General features: G+C 41.2%; 1 protein-coding gene across 1 annotated transcript in view; it reads left to right on the top strand.

Annotated features, from left to right (window-relative positions):
- Positions 1 to 24,610, top strand: part of SLC22A16 (solute carrier family 22 member 16) — a 109,875-nt gene that overhangs the window by 73,667 nt on the left and 11,598 nt on the right. The window contains exons 3-5 of the mRNA XM_077487117.1: positions 11,668 to 11,785; positions 19,496 to 20,033; positions 23,200 to 23,327. Coding sequence (XP_077343243.1) covers positions 11,668 to 11,785; positions 19,496 to 20,033; positions 23,200 to 23,327 — 784 coding nt within the window. The remainder of the gene's footprint in view (positions 1 to 11,667; positions 11,786 to 19,495; positions 20,034 to 23,199; positions 23,328 to 24,610) is intronic.

Here is a 24,610-nt window from a genome sequence, read left to right on the forward strand (position 1 = left end):
CGGACCTGCCTGGTGTGTTCCTTGGTCTTCATGATGCTCTCTGCGCTTTCAGGAGAACCCTGAGACTATCACAGAGCAGGTGCATTTATACAGAGACTTGATTACACACAGGTGGATTCTATTCATCACCATCAGTCATTTAGGACAACATTGGATCATTCAGAGATGCTCGCTGAACTTCTGGAGTGAGTTTGCTGCACTGAAAGTAAAGGGGCCGAATAATTTTGCACGCACCACTTTTCAGTTTTTTATTTGCTAAAAAAGTTTAAATTATCCAACAGATTTCGTTCCACTTCACAATTGTGTCCCACTTGTTGATGATTCTTCACAAAAAATTAAAATTTTATATCTTTATGTTTGATGCCTGAAATGTGGCAAAAGTTTGAAAAGTTCAAGGGGACCAAATACTTTCACAAGGCACTGTATATACACACACACACATTAATATATAGATATATACATATATTTATGTGTGTGTGTGTGTGTGTGTGTGTGTGTGTATATATAAAATATAGTGGTTAGTGGCTTCCAGGGGTTCATAAAAGGCTACCTGGTAGACTTGTAGCTGCATATGAGAGAAATGGGATTCAAAATTAACTTTTAATACTCTTTAAAATTCACATTATTGGACATGTTAAAAACAAAACATGATGTTTGGTCTAAACAATACTCACAACACCTAACACAGCCAACTATTACCACAGTGGAACAGATCGATCAATAATGATTCGAAATGAGATTATGTCAAATGGAAGGAGCAGCTGGTTGGTGTTAGAGATGTAGTGAAGAAAACTCTACATGTTACGCGCCCTTAAGCGCTTCTTCAGGAGCTTACAGTCTAATAAATACATGAAAACAATACAAATAATTAGAAATGATTTAGTCCAATACCCCAGTGACACCTAATCAGGTTAGGCACCTCATCCCCCAATAAATATGTTATAAAGAGTAAAGGAATAAAGGAGGGGAATTTTTTAGCGGTGCAAAATATAACAATGGTATACACAAAATATACTAAAAATTCATGTTAATTTATTACATTTACATTAAAAAGACATTGGAGTACAGAAATATACAAACAGTTGTATAAACATGATTACTGAGCTGAAGGGATCCCGGTAGTAGGTGTTGGCAGGGTAATCGCACTTGTTCCCGACATGTTTCGCAATGTGCTTCTTCAAGGGAACCGTGCAACTGACAACAAATTTAATTTTCAAGGAAAAAGAAGAAAGGGAGTTTAGACCATGCAAAAAAACAAAAAACCTATTAAAAGGTATATTGAATTACTAAAATGAAAAACTATGTAGATATCAATCAAACAAACATGTCGATCTATTAAAAGCGGCGCTTACCCACAGCCACCCAAGTCATGAAGTGCTCGGGATCAACAAACAGATGGAATAGTGTGCACCCTATCGGCCGAACAGACGGCCCCCAAGGCCTATTGGAGGACACAGATGGGGGTAAGTCAGTGCTAAAAAATGAATAAATAAAACAGATTGTAAGTAGTGATTGATTAGAAGAATGTGTCTGCTAGCCTAAAAAAAATATATACTAGGGTAATTATAATAACAATAACCTCATTTTAATGAGGAAAAGGGGCATAAGCCTCAATTAAGTCAATTTTTATAGTATCAGAAAAGACACTCATTACTAGTAGGCTTTGCATATGGACATAATAAAATTATTAGCTATAAATGAAAACAGTTCCAGAAATAAATGAACCTGTAACGATTTATCAGACAAAAGAGTGTGTAATAATGGCCATATACCTTTAATAATGGGTAGCAGGTGAGACGTGATGTTAAACCTCCCTATCAAACCAACTGTGCATTTTCTAAAAGCAGATAGTGACCAGAGGAGTAAGCAGCCTGGCACGTTGAAAAAAGCCAGGCTCTGTTGCCCCAGAGTGATTCCTTTTCCTGGGGACAAATACAGAATTAAAGCTGGATTCAGAGGTTTTAAAATAAATAAAGAAATAAAATAAAAGGTATCAGTCTACAAATAAGATGTATAAATTACCAGAGAGCAGGGCAGAGCAAAACTCTGTCGTGGCAGCCGATGGTATGTTTGAGCATACTGACAGGGAAGAGGATTGCACTGCTTATAAATCCCCCATCCATCGAGCCGGCGTCTGACGTCACCGGCTCGATGCGTACACTGTGGGAGAGGCAATGCGCATGTGTAAAGCTCACCGCGCCGAGCCCAGACTACAGTTCCCATAATGCCGCTGGGCTGACGAAAGTGATGGACCGCCCGAGATTCGCTGCCAAAGGGCAGCAGCGGTGGGATAATCGTGTCGGGTCTCCACCGCAGCGGAGAGCCGAGACGAATGCAGAGGGGCCGGAAAGCATGTAGGCATTAATCCCAATAAAGGGAACACATCGGAGGCCTAACCAAGACGGGCGCCCCCGGGGTTATAAACGCCAGAGGGCACCCTTGGGTGTCCGTATGCCCTCCAAAAAAACAGTAGAGGCCAGGGGATCAGGAGTCAAGCCTGAGTGGTGCAAAATAGGTAAAGAGTGGATTCTTAAAAAACTGAAAAATAAGCGGTGGGACGCCACAGTGTGAACACAGATCAGGGAAACCTGCAGAGATCCCATGCAAGAAATCCATGATCGGCGAGCACTGATCGAACACATTTGGGACCGATATGGCCATAGACCATAATTCAGTGTAACCATAAGGACATGCTAATTATACAGTAATATATTTAAGTTAAACACAAATAAACATAGTATTCAATTAGAAAATAAACTAAGAATAAAGAAAAAATTAAAGGGAAAAAAAAAAGGGACAAGGAACCATAATCCCCCCCCCCTTTCCCTTCCACCTCCCTCCCTCTCCTCTCTCCCTCTCTCCCCCCACCCTCCCCCAAGCAAAAAAAATCCCGAACCACCAATGACGGGAAGAACAGCGGTGGGGATTGCAGAGGCCAATGACCCAGGAAAATGAATGCTCTGACGAGGTTATAAGAATGAGCTATAGCTAATATTTTCATTGAAACCCGGGTATTGGGTTGCCTTTAGGATAAAAATCCACTTGGCTTCAGTTTGTAGGAGGAGTTTGTCTACAGAACCACCTCGTGAATTCAGAGGTATGCGTGCCAGGGCAGTGAAGCGAATCCAATTTGGATCGAAAGAATGATAAATTCCAATGTGTCTACTGATGGCCGTAACTATTTTTTTATTTAAGATAGGTTTGATGTGATCTTTAATACGAATTGAAAATAATCGTTTCGTCTTCCCTATATAGAAGCCTCCGCAGCGGCATTGCGCTAAGTATACAATGCCCGGAGTAGGTCTCTTAAATGTGATTGCCGGCGAGTCACTAATATAATGATGTACAGTGGGATCTGCTTGTAATAGAGGCCAGAATTTTTGACAATGCGAACAGTATCTACAGTCTTTGACGTTTTATTGGAAAAAAGAAGAGTAGTTCTATCTTTTTCCTTCACTTTATTATAAGATCTCTTCAGAAATGCATGGCTGTATCCACGCATTCGAAGTCGTTTATATAAATCTTTCGCTGCAATTTGAAAATCATGGTTATTACTGCTGTTGCGTTTAATTCTCAGATACTGACTGTAAGGAATACTCTTTATTAGAGATTCCGGATGAAAACTGGTGGCATGCAAAATGGTGTTGCCAGTGGTGGGTTTTCTGTATAAAGCTGAGTGAAGGTCACCTGTAGAGTCAATTTTAATTGTCAAATCTAAGAATTCGATGAATTCTTGACTATATTTGAGTGTAAATTTTAAATTGAAAGGATTTGTCGATAGTAGATCAAAAAAAGGTTCAACTCAGATTCAGATCCAGACCAAAAAAATAGGACATCGTCGATGTACCTGTACCAAGATATGACGTTACCCAAAAATGGAACAAGATCGTCACGCGAAAAAATGTCTTTTTCCCACCCCCCCAGGTACAGGTTGGCATACGATGGGGCACATTTAGTCCCCATCGCAACCCCCTGCACCTGGAGGTAGTGGGAATTATTAAATTGAAATACGTTATGTCTCAAGATGTAATCTAGTAATTCAATAACAAATTCATTATAAGCAAAGAAAGTTGAACCTCTCTCAAGAAGCCCATTGCGAAACATGTCGGGAACAAGTGCGATTACCCTACTACCGGGATCCCTTCAGCTCAGTAATCATGTTTATACAACTGTTTGTATATTTCTGTACTCCAATGTCTTTTTAATGTATATGTGATAAATTAACATGAATTTTTAGTATATTTTGTGTATACCATTGTTACATTTTGCACCGCTAAAAAATTCCCCTCCTTTATTCCTTTACTCTTTAATACAAATAATTAAAAAACAAACAAAGACAGCCGAATAATGTATCAGAACTGAAAATGTAACAATCATTTAATAATAGTGTAGACAAAAACTAACATGTCAAGGAGTCTGCCCCTCATCCCTACCCCTAGGGGCAGACTCCTTGACATGTTAGTTTTTGTCTACACTATTATATTAGACTGCAAGATCCTGAAGAAGCGCTTAAGGGCACTTAACATGTATAGTTCCACTGTGGTAATAGTTGGTTGTGTTATCTGGTGTCAGAGTCGTTTATACCATACACCATGTTTTGTTTTTAACGTGTCATGTCAATAATGTGGATTTTAAAGATTAATAAGTTCATTTTGTATTTCGACACTATAGATGTGCCTCTAAAGTCCATGTTTCCTTCTTTTGAATACATTTTGCAATATATTTAGGACGTTGGCACACTCATATCCATCTGTATCTACAACTTCGTGTTGTGGTGATACATTTAAATTTAAATTTCAACTCTTCTCCACTGACCAACCTTCAAATAACATGAAAACGTGTATTTTTGCTTCAGTATTTCCCGTTTGACTTATAGTAGTTCAAGGAAAAAAATATGTTTTTTTTTTTTAATGCACAGAGGCTGCCAAGCCCAGGCATCAGTTTCAAGCACACCAACGAACACAGGCTCAGTCCAGGGAATATCTTTTTGTACATTTATTGCAGTGCTCAGCCAGGAGAGACAAACACAAACCAGGTACAGGACTAATCCCCAAACATAAATCCTTTAGCAGTAGCCTTTGTTGGAGGTAGAGTGGATAGTCAGCTAATCTAAGACTCTGTATGAGCAGCCCTAGTCCTTACAGCAACCTCTGGCTTAACCCCCAAAGCACATGCACACCTGGAGTCCTAGGCAAAGATCCTACTCACAATGTCCAAGGACAGCTGTCACCAATCAGCGTCCATGGGACACTCTGCAGTGATAAAATAATCCTTCTCCAGCACAGCTCCCTTAAGTAGTGTCCTTCAACAAATCTCTTTCAGTCCAAGTTCTTCCAGGTCCTTTGCCAGGCTCATGCTAGGACCTAGTAATCACTCTTCAGTACACAGTCTGCTTCAAAGAAGGTCCACGTAACTGAGCACAATTTGACTGGATTAAGATAAAGGGTCAAGACATCTCTGGTGAGTTGTTACCTATAAGGGGGAGTGTGATACATCACGTTTTTGGAGCACTTTTGTTTGATCAAGCAAGCATGTGTACAGTGAAGAGTGCACCATTGTGTTTGGGTCTATATTTTCTTTGCTTAAAGTATGTTGACTGAATATATGTTTGTTATAAGTTTATTAAGGACAATATAATGCACAACACACAGTGATATGGCTATGGCATTATTTATTTGTTTGTAGAATATCCAAGCTGATATCCAAACTGATCAATTTTGAATACAAACACAAGCCCCAGGAGAATGACCATGCTGAATAGGCCTCCCAAACATTTATCTTCTCCTCAGCCACCTTCTGGGTACCACCTTCCAAAGACTGAAGAATCTGCTGAAAGTAGATAAATATTCATAACTTCAGTGGCTGTCCCTGCTCCTCTTTTTCTGGTAGCTTAGGGAAACCTGACTAGAGATAGAAAACGGATCGCTCCTCCACTGTGTGCAGCAGAGCCTAACAAAGGAGGGATGTTACATGTTTCTTCCAGCAAAATAGCAGCTATGAAACGGCAAAGAAACTTACTAAAATACTTGCAGTATATATATTGGGCCTATTTAAAGAAAGGGATTTCCATTTAGGCACAAATATATGTATATATATAATAAGACAAGTGATCATTTCAATTGATATATTTTATATCAAAGCCACTTGATTGCTACCAGTTACTATGGATTAAGTTTATATGCTCATTAAGGGTACTCAGCTATGTTGCTATCTTCGTTCAGTGCCTCCTGTCTAGGGCCATTACTTCATTACTGATGGAGAGTTCTGGCTCTGACTTTGCAGAAGCATGTTGAACCACTGCATGAAATGTATATGTTTTCCTTGGTATCTGATGTACAGTGCCTTGCAAAAGTCACCCCCTTGGCATTTTTCATGTTTTATTGCCTCGCAACCTGGAATTAACATGGATTGTTGGAGGATTTGCATCATTTAATTTACAGAACATGCCCACAACTTTGAAGATGTTTTTTTTATTGTGAAGCAAACAGCAAATAGGACGGCACAGTGGTGCAGTGGTTAGCACTCTCGTCTAGCAGTAAAAAGGGTCATTGGTTCAAATCCCAAACACGACACTACCTGCCTGGAGTTTTCATGTTCTCCCTGTGCCTGCGTGGGTTTCCTCTGGGTACTCCGGTTTCCTTCCACACACCAAAGACATGCAGGTAGGTTAATTGGCTTCTGCCCAAAATTGGCCCTAGTATATGAATGGGGACCTTGGATTGTGGGCTCCTTGAAGCTAGGGACCAATGTGAGTGTGCACTGTACAGGGATAGGGACAATTGTAGACACTCACTCTGGATGGACTGGTGTCTTTATTCAACCTTACTAACTATAGGACAAAATAACAGAAAAAGTCAACGTGCATAACTATTCCCCCCCCCTAAAGTCAATATTATACTCTACAATACTAATATTGTAGAGCCACCTTTTACAGCTATCACAGCTCCAAGTCGCTTTGGATAAGTCTCTATGAGCTTGCCACATCTTACCACTGGGATTTGTGCACTGCCCATTCCTCCTTGCAAAACGACTACAGCTCCTTCAAGTTGGAAGGGTTGCACTTGTGAATAGCAATCTTTAAGTCTGACCACAGATTTTCTATTGGATTGAGGTCTGGGCTTTGACTAGGCGATTTCAACTCATTTACATATTTCCCCTTAAACTACTCAAGTTTAGCTTTGGCAGTGTGTTTGGGGTCATTGTCCTGCTGGAAGATGAACCTCCATCCTAGCCTCAAATCACAAAAAGAGTGGTACAGGTTTTTCTCAAGAATATCCCTGTATTTAGCACCATCCATCTTTCCCTCAACTCTTACCAGTTTCCCAGTCCCAACTGCTGAAGAACATCCCACAGCATGATGCTGTCACTACCATGTTTCACTGTGGGGATGGTGTTCTTTGGGTTATGTGTTTGGTTTGCGCCAGACATAGTGTTTTCTTTGATGGCCAAAAAGTTCAATTTTTGTCTCATCAGACCAGAGCACCTTCCTCCATACATTTTGGGAGTCTCCCATATGCCTTTTTGCAAACTCAAAACGTGCCATTTTGTTTTTTGCTGAAAGTAATGGCTTTCTTCTTGGCCACTCTGCCATAAAGCCCAACTCTATGGAGTGTAAAGCTTATTGTCGTCCTATGTACAGGTACTCCAGTCTCTGCTGTGGAACTCTGCAGCTCCTCCAGGGTTACCTTAGGTCTCTGTGCTGCCTCTCTGATTAATGCCCTCCTTGCCCGGTCTGTGAGTTTTGGTCTTCATGGCAATGTTTGGTTAGTGGTGCCCCTTGCTTAGGTGTTGCAGCCTCTGGGGCCTTTCAAAAAGGTGTGTATATGTAATGACAGATCATGTGACACTTAGATTGCACACAGGTGGACATCATTTCACTAATTATGTGACTTCTGAAGGTAATTGGTTGCACCATTATATATTGTACATTCACATCAATCCCTGCCCTCAAGGAGTTTTCAATCTAAGGCCCCTAACACGCATTCATACATACACATACTAGAACCAATTTAGACAGGAGCCAATTAACCTAGCAGCATGTCTTTGGAGTATGGGAGGAAACCGAAGTACCAATAGAAAACCCACGCAGACACCGGAAAAACACGCAAACTCCAGGAAGGTTGTTGTGGTTTGGATTCTAATCGATGACCCTAGTGCATATTAAATTACAAGGTACTGTATGTGCAAATAACAATTCGAATCTGAATGATAGTATTCACGCTTGTTAAATTCATAAATGAAATTTCCAAAGTAAGCCCAATAGGGAAATACAACTGTTTGGGATCATTAAATGTTCCAATCATTTTTTGAAAATGTCATATTAACACACAGCTAAAAATAGTGCCTGGGCCCCATGGCCTCAGCTGTTCTTTCTGCACCCTCATAGGTATGGCCACAGTTAAATAACAATGTTGGAAAAACACTGCTCTTATTTTTCTGAAGAACTTCAAATGAATGTTCTGTTTCCAAGATCTCTCTCTTTCCTTTTAACTGAACCGTAATTCATTCCTAGTGTGTTTTAGTGTATGCCAGATCCGTAGGGGGCAGCAAGCTTCATTAGTTTACCTTGGCAAGCACAGTAAATTCAATTATATATAAACATCGTTTGTCTTAAATTGGGCTTAGCTACAGCGCATTGCATGTTACTTTCCCACCACAACCTTCACATTTTCAGTGTGTTTTCCCAAATTTCACCCAAACTGGTCAGCTCTGCCAAGACATTGTGTACATAGTTTCACCATAATTAAGCCTTCTCTTCATGACTCTGGCTTTGGCTTGAATCACCAAAGTAAGGCTGCACAGTGGTAGAACCAATTCTTTTGAGTTTTAACCACTGGATGGTTATACCCCCTTCATGACCAAGACATTTTTTTCTATTCAGCACTGTGCTACTTTAACTGCCAATTGCTCAGTCATGCAACACACACAAATCGTGCTTTCTTTTGATGGTATTTGATCACCACCGGGTTGTTTTTCCTTATTATATAAACAAAAAAGACAGAAAATTTTGAAAAAATAAATAAAATTTTACTGTCATCAGGAGCCTAATAAAGGGGTTAGTTTGCGAAAAGGCATTTGGTGGACTAGAAAGCCATTACTTTCAGCAAAAAACAAAATGGCACGTTTTGATGTGGGAGACTCCCAAAATGTAAAATCTAAAATTGAACTTTTTGGCCATCAAAAAAAAAACACAATGTCTGGCGCAAACCCAAACCATCACCCAAAGAACACCATCCCAGCAGTCGGGACTGGGAAACTGGTCAGAGTTGAAGGAAAGATGAATTGTGCTAAATACAGGGATATTCTTGAGCAAAATCTGTACCACTCTGTGTGTGATTTAAGGCTAGGACGGAGGTTCACCTTCCAGCAGGACAATGACCCCAAACACAATGCTAAAGCAACACTTGAGTGGTTTAAGGGGAAACATGTAAATGTGTTCGAATGGCCTAGTCAAAGCCCAGACCTCAATCCAATAAAAAAACTTGGTCAGACTTATGAGCTGACCATGCAATGGCGCATGCGCCATTCCGAAGCCAGCCGGGCTCGGGAAAGCTTGTACGCGCTCGGCTGGGCGGCACATTATTATGTAATTGCGCCGCCCAGTGCCATTTTTTTGAATAGACGTTCGAGAAAGACCATAGCAGGCAGTGACTCCTGCAGTGCACTTGTCATAGGTGGAGGAGCGAAGCAGGGGTGACGGTGAGGAGGAGGAGGAGGAGGATAGTGAAACTGTTGTGGGGTATCGTAGCAAAAAAGGGGACAGAGTGAGAGGAGGACATTACTGGGAGCTGGGAGGCTGAAGCCGTGCCATGCAAGGGGACAGAGACTGAGGTGCTCTGTCCATCATCATATTACTTCTCCAGTCCACATTGTCAGTGTGCTGTGTCCTCCTCCTGTGCCCCTTTCACCTCTCCACAGGTCAGGGCAGCACAGGAAGAAGACACAGCACACTGATGATGTGAAGTAATATGATGGTGGACAGAGTAGGAGGCTACTGTGAAGCGGTGAGGAAGATACTATTATGTCCGCAGCCTCTGTCCACTTCCTGTAGTATGTCCGCAGCCTCTGCCCACCTCCTGTAGTATGTCTGCAGCCTCTGTCCACCTCCTGTAGTATGTCTGCAGCCTCTGTCCACCTCCTGTATCATGTCCGCATTCTGCAGCCTCTGTCCACCTCCTGTATCATGTCCGCACTCCGCAGCCTCTGTACACCTCCTGTATCATGTCTGCAGCCTCTGTCCACCTCCTGTATCATGTCTGCAGCCTCTGACCATCTCTTGTCTTTTATCATGTCTGCAGTCTCTGAGGGGGATCCTAGAAAGGAGTCAAGGGTGGGAGCGCTGCCGGGATGGGGGTTACGGGAACAAACAGACATGTATCGTCTGTGGAGGGGAGACTATAGAATAAAACCAGAGCCACCAAGCTGGAGCCATCTGGCTGAGCCCTGCACGGTGCACCTGAGAGGAGGTCAGTGACAGCGCAGCCAGGCCAGTCTGAGGGGGACACCCCCCTATATTAGTAACCCCCTTACCATAGTGTATTCACTCTGCGGAAGGTGGTCTCTGGTCACCATCCTGTTAACTCTGATGTAAATTGAGAAATATGTTTTTTGATTTTTGTTTAACTTAAACACATTGCTAATAGCACTAGCTATGTGTTTATAGTTCAAATATTAACATTTGCACTGTTTAGCACTAAAAACAGTCATTTTAGGTACTTTTTTCAGTGTCAGTAAAGAATGAGGCTCTGTCAGTAAATGTCATGTTTTTTTGCCAGTAAAAAATTGATGCCGTTTGTAAATTTTGGCGTTCTGCCAGTAAATTTCACTTCGGGGGTTGGCAACACTGCCCACCTCACAAATGCGCTTCTGGAAGAATGGTCAAACATTCCCATAGACATAGACATATTCTAAAATAAAGGGTTCTTGCCTCAATCTGTAACACCTTGTGTGGATCCTGGCTGCACTCTAATTCTTCTGCCATCTACATGGATCACATACGACAGTTTGCGTCAACCCCAGGCTATCCATGGTGACAGCCTGCTTCCCCTTGCATGTAGCACACAGAAGGTGATTGGCAGGGTGTGGCTATTCCCTCCACCCAGGTGTTAGATTACACTTAGCTCTCTGCCCGGTGCTATGAAGTGTGTGACATCAGATCCCTGCCCTAGCCTCCTGGAAGCTAAGGAATAACATCTGATCTGTGTACTTTAGAAGGCTCTGGAGGAGAATTGGCTGTGGGTGAACAGCTTATGTGGGAGGATTTGCTTCATCATTGAGTCTACTCACTTCTGTGGGCTTATGTAAAGGTTTATTACAACCTTAAGTGCTCCTGAAAGACTTCTGACATTTGTGACAGCTATAATGTTCCAGAAATTATACCTAAGTGCTGTTTAGACAGATTATTTCCAAAAATAGATGCTGGAAGCCACAAACAAGAACACTTTCAATCTGCACTTTAGCTAAAACTAATATTTTATTTATTTATTTTTTTAGTTTTGGATATAGTTTAGATGAGCAATGTCTTTTGATTGTTTGCTGAAAAGAAATCTGAATTATTTATATACATAATATTAGAATACATTAATTATTTAAATTAATTAGAAGTTTTGCAATGAACATATTGTTTAAACATTCTAATACAATTGTTATTTTTCTCCCAATTTCTAGAGTTGGAAGACGACCAATAATGTGGATCACAAGTTCATGCCAGTTTTTATTTGGTGTTGCTGTGGCATTTACTTTTGACTATTACAGCTTTATCATTGTTCGTTTTTTCCTGGCTACGGTGTGTTCATGTTTTATTATATGTTACAATATAACAAGCTCTACAAGTATTAAACTAGGTAATTGAAGCATCCAGATTTCAGATGATATAAGATATTTATGTTTTTTTTTTTTTTCAGAAATAGACACACCTTGTATTCATTCAGTGAATAAGGTGTCCGTTTATGAAGGAGTGATCAGTGGAGATCCAGAGGATCGCCACTGATCACAGCCCATAAACAGTATATAAACCAGAGATAATGGGGAGAGAAGTGTTTGAATTTGTTCTCCCGCCGATTATCTCCGCACACTGAGAATCCTCATAGACTGACACAGTAACGGTCACTTTATGAAGCTGCGATCTCAGCGCTTCACTGGTGATCTGTGTCAGAATTCACACTCCCCGATTCACCAACTCAGAGGTGGAGAACCGGGGAGTGAAGAGAGAATGTGGGGGGATCTGAGGAGGAAAGAGGAAGATAATTAACTTCCTTATGCCTCGTTCAGACCCCCCAACACTGTAACCGTGTCCCCCTGTCATAGTTATGTGTATACATATATATACATATATATATATAATGTGTATATGTATATATATATAATGTGTGTGTATATACATGTATATATAATGTCTGTGTGTGTATACATGTATATATTATGTAGGGGACGCTTTATTTCACTAACATTAATTACACCGCGTGTCAGTGTATTGAGCTGTGATAATTTATCACTGCTTAATAAATTGACATCTGTGTGTATCTGTGAATTTCTTGTACTGTAATCTCGTAAAGTCTCACGAGATTCCAGTATTAGGGGCCGTTCTCCAGTGTTAGAAGCGTTTGTAGATCGCTTCACTCCTCCAAGGGTGAAGCGATCTACTCCGCTTCATAAAGTGGCACACAGAGGAGAAAGATCTCCTATGTGAATGCCGGAGAATGAAGCAGTGAATAGATTTCACTGCTTCATAAAAGGACACCTAAGTGCGCACTTCAACAGAAAGTGTACACTTCTGGTTGCCAATAATTTGATGATTCACACATTTTGTTAATAAATGTATATATAATATATAGCTCTTAAACATAAGACAAAAACAACGTATGCAAAATATAAAGTGCACAGTGTTAAATCTATATATACAATTATGACATCAACATGCACATTGTCAACACTCAGTCTCTGTTCAGTGTTACACTCCACAAAGTGCCATATAAATTGTGCTCCACAGCCTTCTCAAATCCTTTTCGTCCAGTCACCACCTTGTGAATTAACTCCACCCTCATGAAAAAACCTCCAACCACACCAGACACATTGCTCCTATATGCCTTGGGTCAAAATGCGCTTTGTTGCCACTCTGGGTTTCCACCACTCCTTTACTGTTCATATGTACCAGCTTTTATGCACCATAAACAAAATTGCACCGAGGAAATCATTTTGCCACCACTTCTCCATGCATGTCCCATAATGATGTACAGCCCACAAGGAAAAGACAATAAAAGGGCGCCATAGCATTAAACCATATTTTATTTAAAATATATACCTAAGTGTTGTGCCTAATCCTATGCACCAGTTACCTAGTTACTAGCTCCACCATCTAGTCCAGTGCAAGCGCAGTCCATGTGTGAGATGACATCACTGGCAGGAGCTCTACCCCGACACATTTTGTCACTTGGAACTCTCCCTCCCTAAAGAGAGAGCCAAGGCTTTTTTTCCTATTCTTCTCTTCTGGATCACAGAAGTGCACTTATTCCTGCGCCTACAGTATCTCACAAAAGTGAGTACACCCCTCACATTTTTGTAAATATTTTATAATATCTTTTCATGTGGCAGTGTTGAAGAAATGACACTTTGCAGCAATGTAAAGTAGTGAGTGCACAGCTTGTATAACAATGTAAATTTGCTGTCCCCTCCAATTAAATCAACAAAAGTGAGTACACCCCTAAGTGAAAATGTCCAAATTGGGTCCAATTAGCCATTTTTCCCTCCCTGGTGTCATGTGACTCATTAGTGTTACAAAGTCTCATGTGTCAATGGGGAGCAGGTGTGATAAATTTGGTGTTATCGCTCTCATTCTCATACTGGTCACTGGAAGTTCGACAGAGCATCTCATGGCAAAGAACTCTGAGGATTTGAAAAAAAGAATTGTTGCTTTACATAAAGATGGCCTAGGCCAGTGATGGTGAATCTTGGCACCCCAGATGTTTTGGAACTACATTTCCCATGATGCTCTGGCACTCTGCATTGTGGTGGAGTATCATGGGAAATTTAGTTCCAAAACATCTGGGGTGCCAAGATTCACCATCACTGGCCTAGGCTATAAGAAGATTGCCAAGACCCTGAAACTGAGCTGTAGCACGGTGGCCAAGACCATGCATCGGTTTTACATGACAGGTTCCACTCAGAACAGACCTCACCATGGTTAACCAAATAAGTTGGGTGCACATGCTCAGCATCATAATCAGAGGTTGCCTTTGGGAAATAGACGTATGAGTGCTGCCAGCATTGCTACAGAGGTTGAAGGGCTGGGGGGTCAGCCTGTCAGTGCTCAGACCAAAAGCCACACATTGCATCAAATTGGTCTGCATGGCTGTTGTCCCAGAAGGAAGCCTCTTCTAAAGATAATGCACAAGAAAGCCCGCAAACAGTTTACTGAAGACAAGCAGACTAAGGACATGGATTACTGGAACCATGTCCTTTGATCTGATGAGACCAAGATAAACTTTGTGGTTCAGATGGTGTCAAGCGTGTGTGGCAGCAACCAGATGAGGAGTACAAAGAAAGTGTGTCTTGCCTACAGTCAAGCATGGTGGTGGGAGTGTCATGGTCTAGGGCTGCATGAGTGCTGGGGAGCTACAATTCATTGAGGGAACCATGAATGCAAACATTTTTTGTGACATACTGAAGCAGAGCATGATCCCCTCCCTTCAGTGACTGTACCGCAGGGCAGTATTCCAACATGATACCGACCTCAAACACACCTCCCAGATGACCACTGCCTTGCTAAAGAAGCTGAGGGTAAAGGTGACTGACTGACCAAGCATGTCTCCAGATCTAAACCCTATTGAGCATCTGTGGGGCATCCTCAAATGGAAGGTGGAGGAGCGCAAGGTCTCCAACATCCACCGACTCTGTGATGTCATCATGGAGGCAGCCTGTGGAGCTCTGGTGAACTCCATGCCCAAGAGGATTAAGGCAGTGCTGTAAAATATTGGTGGCCACACAAGATATTGACACTTTGGGCCCAATTTGGACATTTTCACTTAGGGGTGTACTCACTTTTGTTGCCAGCGGTTTAGAAATTAATGACTGCGTGTTGAGTTATTTTGATGGGACAGCAAATTTACACTGCTATACAAGCACTACTTTACATTGTAGCAAAATGTCATTTCTTCTGTGTTGTCACATGAAAAGATATAATAAAATATTTACAAAAATGTGAGGTGTGTACTCACTTTTGTGAGATACTGTATGTGACCCTAATTCAGCCTGGGCATCAGAGAGCCGGTCCAGGCTCAGTAGCATCAGGATCTAGCGAGATGCCTGACTTACAGCTGGCTCAGCCTCTCAGCACACCCCTGAGATCCTGAGCCAGTCGTTCCCACCCCTCCACAGCACGGTGCTCCAAGTGAGGACTGGAGGGGCAGAGCAGAAAACCAGTGAATGACAGCGAACACTCTCTGCTCAGTGAAGACTGAAAACTGAGTAAGCAACAGTCATGTGATTGCTCAGTTCTTGATCGGATTATTGCTGCAGCCATGTAGGTGAGTATGAATGTACATTTGTTCCCAATACCACACTTTTCCTTTAAGACAAAAAATGTCTAGCCTTTAGAACCACTTCAGAAAACATGATTTATCTGTGCCCTTGCCTGCATTTTTTCAGGTCAATCCAATAGAAGAAACTGATATTTAATCTTATTTTAATAGTAGATTTTAATAGTAGTATACATTGTAGGTTTCCAAAACAAGCAACCCACCCTGCAAAATAAAGAGGGGCAAGAAGCTGTGTGATTGAAATGTAATTTATACAAAATACAATATAAATATGTATGTCTGTACATTATACACCATCCTTTTTTCACCATCCAATATAAAATCTTTAACATTTAATTGCCAACAAAGGATTCCTAGAGAGCTCCTCTGATGCATTCACTTGTGTGTGTAAATTTGAACTTTAGCTATTGAGCTTTGTAATGCCTGTGGTTTGAGCCTCATAGCTTTATATTTACAATTTTAGTACAAAGGCACTGATGCATTTTAGCTGAGATTTGGAGTGAGATTTAGCGCTGTCACTACTGTGCTGCTTGCTGTTCTTCTTGCTGGAGAGAAAGTTTTACCTGAGGTCCACCAGTGTAATGCCTGGTACACATGGGGAGTTTTATGTTTGTTCAACCCAGCAGGCTGAAAAAAAAAAACAGAGGTCACCATGCTAACTAAGTAATGAGCTATTGTTTTCTGACAGGGGCTAAAAATAAAAGTCCTGGCACACGGACAAAAAACCAAGTGAAAGACCAAAAAAATTAAAGCAGTTGTATAATCTTTGTTTTTACTTTTACAGGTAAGCCTATAATAAGGCTTACCTGTAGGTAAAATTAATATATTTACTTTGCATGCAGCCGCTGATGTCAGCGGCGCATGTGCTGTGAAGGCCTGGCTGAAGGTCCGGCAGATGCTGCCAGACCTTGCCAGGAAGAAGACTCCCGTGTGCATGCACGAGAGTGACGTAATCATGGCTTCGGCCTCTCACAGTGCCAGATCTGCGATACCTGGAAGAATCACAGAGAGAACATGTCAGCTCCCTCTGTGTGGACCAGGATCAGATGCCAAGGCCTCGTTCTAAAGGTGAGTAGTTCATAATGAGCTAGTATGAGATGCATACTAGCTCGTTATGCCTTTGCCTTGCAGGCTTTTTTGTTTAAAAAAAAATAATAATCTGTGTGGGTATACAACTGATTTAATTATAGCTGTGGCCACTGCTGTCCAAAACAAGACAAATGAGAGCAGAAAAATCAATCAAAAGGGGTGAACAGCGCTGATCAGCAGACATAAATAGAAACCTCAGAAGCGAAGCAAAAACTTTTTATTGTTAAATTGAATAAAAAAAGTAAATCACCAAGGCATATGGCAGTCTGTTGATGGTCATACAGAGATTTGGATTGAAATGCTGGCAGTACCTGGAGGCTGGAGCTGCGTGGATGACACAGGGGCTCGGGGAAACCCAGCACAAAGCCGTGGAACAAGGAATACAGGAGTGCCTCTGGTGGGGGGCCCATCCAGAACTGTGGGGCCAGGGGTTCGATGAAGGGGGAACCAATCTGCAGGCAAAGGAACTGTTGGGGCCAGTGTACAGCGGCCATACACTGTAATGTATGTAATGTCTCCAGTCGGCGTTGTGTGACTCTCTTTGCTACTTTGGCATCAGCAGCTCTTGATCGGCCCGAGCAGCAGAGTTTGCCCATAGTCTTCGGGATTCCCTTGGCTGACTTCCTCCAGGCTGTGACGTAATTTCCGAGCAACGTACACAGTCCAAGAGGCCACTGTACACTGGCTCAAACAGTTCCTGCTCCTGCAGATTGGTTCCCCCTTGATCGAACCCCTGGCCACACGGTTCTGCACGGGCCCCATGGTCCTGAACGGGCCCCCCACCAGTGGCGCTCCTGTATTCCTTGTTCCATGGCTTTGTGCTGGGTTTCCTTGAGCCCCTGTGTCATCGTGTCATGTGGCTCCAGTCTCCAGATACTGCCAGCTTTTCAATCCAAGTCTCTCTATGACTATCAACAGAATGCGGTATGCCTTGGTGATTACCTTTATTTTCAACTTAACAATAAAAAGTCTTTGCTTCTCTTCTGAGGATTCCATTTATGTCTGCTGATTAGCGCTGTTCACCCCTTTTGATTGATTTTTTCTGCCAGAACACACTGATCAGTGCCCACAGCCATTTCTGCAAGCGTTGATCGGATGCTGGTTTTCCTGCATGCTCGTTCCATAAAAGCTGGTCTTTACACCGACTTCTGTCAGGCAGGCTGCTATACACATGGACCGAATGTTGGACGGTTTCTATTAAGCCAATACCGGCCAATATTCAGCCTTAAGGATCCTCCTGATTCTAATTCATTCACTGTGGACCTTGGCTTCCTCTGCTTCTCGACTTTGTTATTCGTCAAATTACTTGTCATCAAGAGTAGCACCTATCTCACTATAGTTCCTAATTATTGATACCGCATTGCCTTTTTCATGTTTGTTCAATATATTCTGTTACGCTGGACCTGTACTTTATGTAATATATCAATAAATATTCTTACTGGCAAAAAAATTAAAAAATAGGAATAGGATAAAATGTAGTTGGCCTATAGGCAATACTGGTAACTGATCCTTAACCCCCTGTTTTTTGGAGTTTTTTTGGCACAGCTTTGACAGTTCAGATCCCATCTAAACTATGTACAGACTTGAAAGGCCAATGAGCCCCTTAAAAGAGGGGGAAGTGAGGATTTTGGGGAACCTGGCTGCAAATAGCACTGTTATTGCTGAAAGAAAGACAGCTTTTTATTCATTACACTAAAAGCTATGCTGTGCAATAAGAATATCGCTATTACCGGTGTTCACTTCTTATATATCTGTTTCTAAAACCTGTCAGATGCTTGTATATTATGTAATATTAACACACTATCAGATTTTCTGCTGATTTTTGTCTTCAAATTTACCAAAACCATATAGTGCAAGGGCCTGCCTGATTGCATACACATTGAAACTCTTAAGGTTTGGCCTCATATTATATGGTTTTGGTAAATCTGAAGGAAAAAATCAGCAGAAAATCTGATTTTGTGTACGGGGCTTTAGGGGTTGATTTACTAAAACTGTAGAGTGAAAAATCTGGTACAGCTGGGCATAGAAACCAATCGGCTTCCATTTTTATTTTTTTTGTCAAAGCTTAAACAAGCTGAAGTTAGAAGGCTATCATGATTGGCTACCACGCACAGCTGCACGAGATGTTGCACTCAATAGGTTTAGTAAATCAACCCCTAAATGTGTTGTTTCATAAGACCTTATATGATGGTGGGTTGCATAATTCTAGTGAATGTCTCATACATCACTATGCAAAATCTACTAATGCGATGTACAAACGGTTGGAAATTCTGACGGAAAAGGTCCGATCGGATTATATTGTCAGAAAATTTGATCTTGTTTGGGCTCTATCTGACTTTTTCCGTCGGAAATTCAATCAGAAAAAATTTGAGAGCAGGATCTCAAATTTTCCAACCAAAAAATCTGATCTTACTTTTTCCGATCGTTTGTAAAGAATTCCGGCAGACAAAGTGCCACGCATTTTTAGATCAAATTACAAGACCAAAGCTATTGGCTACTAGCCTCTACGTAGTCCCGTTGTACGCAACAAACGTCACCACGTTCCAAACGATCGGCTTTTCCGACAACTTTGTCGGACCGTGTGCATGCAACACCAGTTTCGGACAAAATCCGTTGGAAAAAATCTGACCGATTTTGTGGTCGGAATGTCCGACCGTGTGTACAAGGGCATAAGTAGTACAGAACAATGGAACTCTCCATCAGATTCTGCATATGTTCTTACATGGTGAAAGTACTGCTAATGTCTTGAAGATCTGTAAAGAACTGATATGGAATAAAATGCTGGCTGAATATTCCAAATAAGATAAATTAAATAAAAAATTAACAATGCTAATAGTACATTAAAATCCTGAATTATTCCTCCTTCTTTCTAGGTATCCAGTGGCTACCTCGTAGTAGTATTCGTATATGTGACAGAATATATAGGGATTAAAGCTCGCACTTGGGCGTCAATGCACATTCATGCCTTCTTTGCCGTAGGAGTTATGATTGTTGCTTTGGTTGGTTACTTAGTGCGCACTTGGTGGATATACCAAATCATTCTTTCTGTCACCACCCTACCCTTTCTCCTATGCTGCTGGATGCTTCCTGAGACTCCTTTCTGGCTGCATTCCCAGGGAAAATACAAAGAGGTTGAAAAAGTAATAGCCATAATGGAAAAGTGGAACAGAGTGAAAAGTCCCTGCAAACTCTCTGAGATCTGTACTGTAGAGGAAACAAAACGTGATCATGCTGAAGATGTCAAGGTGTCCAAAAATCATAATGTGTTTGACCTGTTTCACAACTGCAGTTTTGCAAGAAGGACCATTTCTGTTTGGCTCATCTGGTTTACCGGTAGTTTGGGATACTATGTATTTGCTCTAAACTCCGTAAATCTGGGAGGAAATGAATACTTGAATCTTTTTCTTACAGGTATGATAATTTACTTTTATTTATACTAAGAATATATGGCACTCTACAATTTCATCATTACTGTTTTACATGGCTCTCAAGCCCTTCTGTGCACGCTTCCTTTGTTATCGCAAGGAGCCTCCAATTGACTAGGCAGTATGGATGAGAAGAGGGGAGGGATTCAATAGTTCAACAAGGGGACAACTGGGCAGGGCTGGCACCAAATCTTGCTATTTCAATTAACAAAATGGAATATGATGCTATTTGAAAAGGAAATTATATGTACATTTCAGCTGGTCAGTAGGTATGTTTCTGTAATTGTAGCGTCTTTAATCACTTGAGTACATCCCTGTAATACCCTTTCATTACCGGGCCACTTTTCAGTGCTATGATATTTTGAATGACAATAGAACATTTTACCCAAATCAATTTTATATCATTTTTTAGACAGATAGAACTTTCTGTTGGTGGTATTTAACCACTTAAGTATCAGCCTGCATTTTCCCCTTCAATAATAACCATTTTTTGTAGTTTTCAAGATTTTGGCGCTGTGATAATTTGACTGACAATTACTCCATTATGCAACACTGTACCCAATGGAGTTTTATATCATTTAAAATTGATTAATCAACTAATTTCAATTAATTATAACGCACATACAGGTCCAACTACTTTTAGCTGATTTAGCACCGTTGTTATGGCAATAGCCGGACATAGCGGGGCATGGCTAGGACATCACACGTCATAAACTCAGCCTCACAATGCCCATAATCTCAGCCTTACCATGCCCATAATCGCAGCCTCACTGTGCCCATAATTGCAGCCTTACTGTGCCCATAATACAGTCTCACCATGCCCATAATCGCAGCCTCACAGTGCCTATAATCGCAGCCTCACTGTGCCCATAATTCTGTCTCACCATGCCCATAATCGCAGCCTCACCGTGCCCATAATGCTGTCTCACCATGCCCATAATCGCAGTCTCACCGTGCCTATAATGGCAGCCTCACCATGCCCATAATGCAGTCTCACCATGCCCATAATGCAGTAATGCAGTCTCACTGTGCCCATAATCGCAGCCTCACTGTAGTCAGTGCCTGTGCCTGGATTACACAGTCTGCGGGCATCTCCCGCTGTGTGTTTTCGAGCGGAGTGTGAAAACTTTGGCCACGCTGTGAGAAAAGTTCTGCCCTCCTCTTAGATCAGCTCCTGTGATAGACAGAGCACTGCGTCTATCACATGAGCTGATCTAGGAGGAGGGCAGGACTTTTCTCACAGCGCGTCCAAAGTTTTCACACTCAGCTCAGAGACACACAGCAAGAGATGCCCGCAGACTGTGTATGACATATAGTGAAGGAGGAGGAGGAGGGAGCAGAGCACTGCACTGCAGCCACAGCTTGGCCCAAAGCGGCCCCAGGGCAGGCAGCCTACTGATCAAAAGAATTTTGATTGTTCAAAAAAATTAATGATTAATCATTAATTTCCACAACCATAATCATTTTCTTTTTTTCGAGCCAGTTAGTGCTTTCTTTTTGTTGAATTTATTAATCACAAGATTTTTTATTTTTTACTATAAAAAAATAAAAAGTTTCCATTAGCTAGTAGCATGAAAACCACCAAAATTACCTGTTTTCGGAAAGCAGACCCCCCAAGGTGGTCTAATTTTTGTCACAATTTTTGTGAAGAAGAAGAATAAAGGAACATGTTTGTACTGAGGAGGTTAAAAAAAGGATCTTGAGAATAGTGCACTAGATAAATTCATGTACAGGTTATACACAGAGGAAGTGAAGGAGTTAATGTCCTGGTCACATACAAAAGAATTATGGAGATGAAGGAGTTAATGTTCAGATGGGCAGGATTAGGGAGGAGTAAAGGGTTAATGTACAGGTCACATGAAACAGCATAGAGATAGAATGTGTGGGAATTCATAAACAGCACTGGGTAAATAAAGGACCGCCAATTCGCTGTTGCAATACATACAATGGTGTCGTTAATAAACACATTTTTTTTCAGGCTTTTTTCGCTATATAAAAGAAAAAAAAGAATAAAAACTGTTTCTTCATTTCTGTTCAAAACATATGAAATGAAAACCCTCAAAATGACTATATTTGGAATGTAGACATCCAAAATTGATCTAATTTTTTTTGCCACAATTTGCACAATAAAGGGATAAAACATAGGGAAATGTGCATGTGTTGCAGATATGTACTGCAAATGTCTTCTTTTTTTTTTCTTCTGCCCTTACAACAACTTTAAAATACAAAAATTACCAGGCCTAGGTACGCAGTGATTTGAATGCTGCGCATATTTGTGAGGCCAGAAATATTTAAAATCTTAGGAGGTGTTACAACAGTGTGTACTGGAGGCAGTAGTGTATTTAGGTTTGTGCTGCCCGGGGCCTGACTAAACTCATGCCCCCCTAATTTAAATATGACCCACCTCTTCCTGTGAAGGCCACACCCCTTGCTGTTTAAGACTCTCCCTCAAATTTTTGAGTGGGGACACTAGTTCCAAGGGCCTGGGGGGGGGGGGGGGCAATGGATTCCCTTAATTTTCATAGATTTCCTCTCACTTCCTGTTTAGCTATGGGGCAGGAAGTGAAAGGAAACCTCTGCAATGGGACAGGGATTGTAAAAAAAAAAAAAAAAAAAAGTGACAGGGGTTATAACCCTCCCTTACTCTGTCCAAAATGAAAAAAAAAGTGTTGCCTATAGTTCTACTTTAAGCACAAATTTATGATAATTTTATGGAAAGGACTAAGGAGATAGAACCATGCCAGTGGTGCAGCAGAAAACACATAGCACAGCGAGCAAGGTTTGTAGTCCAGGATGATAGGACAGTCAAAAATATAAGCGGCGCCACCCCCCCCCCCCACACACACAATTGCGGAATGCCAGCTGCCCACATACCGGAAGCAGTGTGGCCGCTTTATGGGGGCGCTAGACTAATGTGTCTCTTAGCCCAGTCTGCCCCATAAAACTAGCGCTACACTAACAGCGCAAGCTGGCTGGGAAACCCTCCGGGCTGCCCCCCCCCCCCCCTGCAAAATGCTGCCCTAGGCCTGGGCCTTGCACTCTCTTTTGCAGTTAGTAGAGTGCAGAAGCAGCTTCATGGCCTATTTGACAACTCAGAGGTTAGGTAAGTCTCAGCCACTTATGATTGTAGTAATTTTTTTTGTATTTTACAGGTGCTGTGGAAATTCCCTCTTATATAGTTTGTTGCCTGGGCATGGACAATCTTGGAAGGAGAAATACATTGGCTCCATTTCTTTTACTTAGCACTGTCATTTGTGGTGTAATCATGCTCATACCTGAGGTATATCTACAATCATATGCACTTATACATATGGTAATGAAACTAAAAAAGACTGACAAGCAAATAAGCATAGCATCTGGGGATGGCTGGACTAAGGTCAAGCACCATATTAAAATTGGTGTTGAAAATGAAAGTCTACCTACAAAGAAGACATTTAATACACACCTCACCCGCTACCCACTTTATTAATCTCTGCTGTAATGAAGAGTATAGGCCAGCTACAGAATCTCCAGAAATAAGCACTTGGAGTGTTGCATTTAAGCCGCTACATCCTTACTGTGTCCTGTGGTGATAAAAGCACATCTCGTGAGGCAGGAACCACAGCATGCAGTGAGAGAACAGGAAATTGACAGTGGCGGTTTTGAAAATTCTTCAGTTAGCCTTCTCTTTTCCCTATAGCATAAATTGCTAGTGCAAGCAGCAGTAGAGTTTAGGCTTGTGCAATTAGTTTCGTAACGAATCGAAATTCGGCCGAATTTTGCATCTTAAAAATAAAAAAATAACAAATTACAACGAATACGAAAGAAATATAATGAATGAATTTGAATGAATTCGACATGATTCGACATTATTTCAACTGCATTCGAAATGATTTCAACATGATTCAACATTATTTCAACCGCATTCGAAAATATTTTTGACCCGACTTTAGGGCCATGTATCTCAGGGTCACTTGGTGCTAGACACTTCAAATTTGGATATGTTGTAGTGCTAGTATTATTGTGTTTGCATACCAAATTTGGGTCGCAAAATGTTATTAGTTATTAGAGCAGAGAATGACATTTTGCGACCCGATTTTGGGGCCACATATCTCGGGGTCATTTATAGCTAGAAACCCCAAATTTGGCATAAAAACACAATAGTACTAGCACTACAACATAACCAAATTTGGAGTTTCTAGCACCAAGTGACCCCGAGATACATGGCCCTAAATTCGGGTCACAAAATATTTTCGAATGTGGTTGAAATAATGTCGAATCATGTTGAAATCATTTCGAATGCGATTGAAATAATATCGAATCATGTTGAAATCATTTCGAATCCGGTAGAAATATTTTCGAATTTGGTTGAAATATTTTCGAATGTGGCCGATTTTTCTAATTCGGTAGAAAACTAAACGAAATCCAAAAACAAATTTAAGGAAGTTAACGAATATAACTAAACGAAATTAATGAATTAACGAATTAAAACGAAACTAAACAAATTTTTTCCTTTTGCACATGTCTAGTAGAGTTTGGTACTCACTTCAGCCCAATTTGAAAATCATGTCTTGAGATATTAAT

The sequence above is a fragment of the Lithobates pipiens genome, unplaced genomic scaffold (assembly GCF_037356315.1).
Source record: "Lithobates pipiens isolate NorthernLeopardFrog02 unplaced genomic scaffold, aLitPip1_a1.2 Scaffold_18, whole genome shotgun sequence".
NCBI classification, from domain to species: domain Eukaryota; kingdom Metazoa; phylum Chordata; class Amphibia; order Anura; family Ranidae; genus Lithobates; species Lithobates pipiens.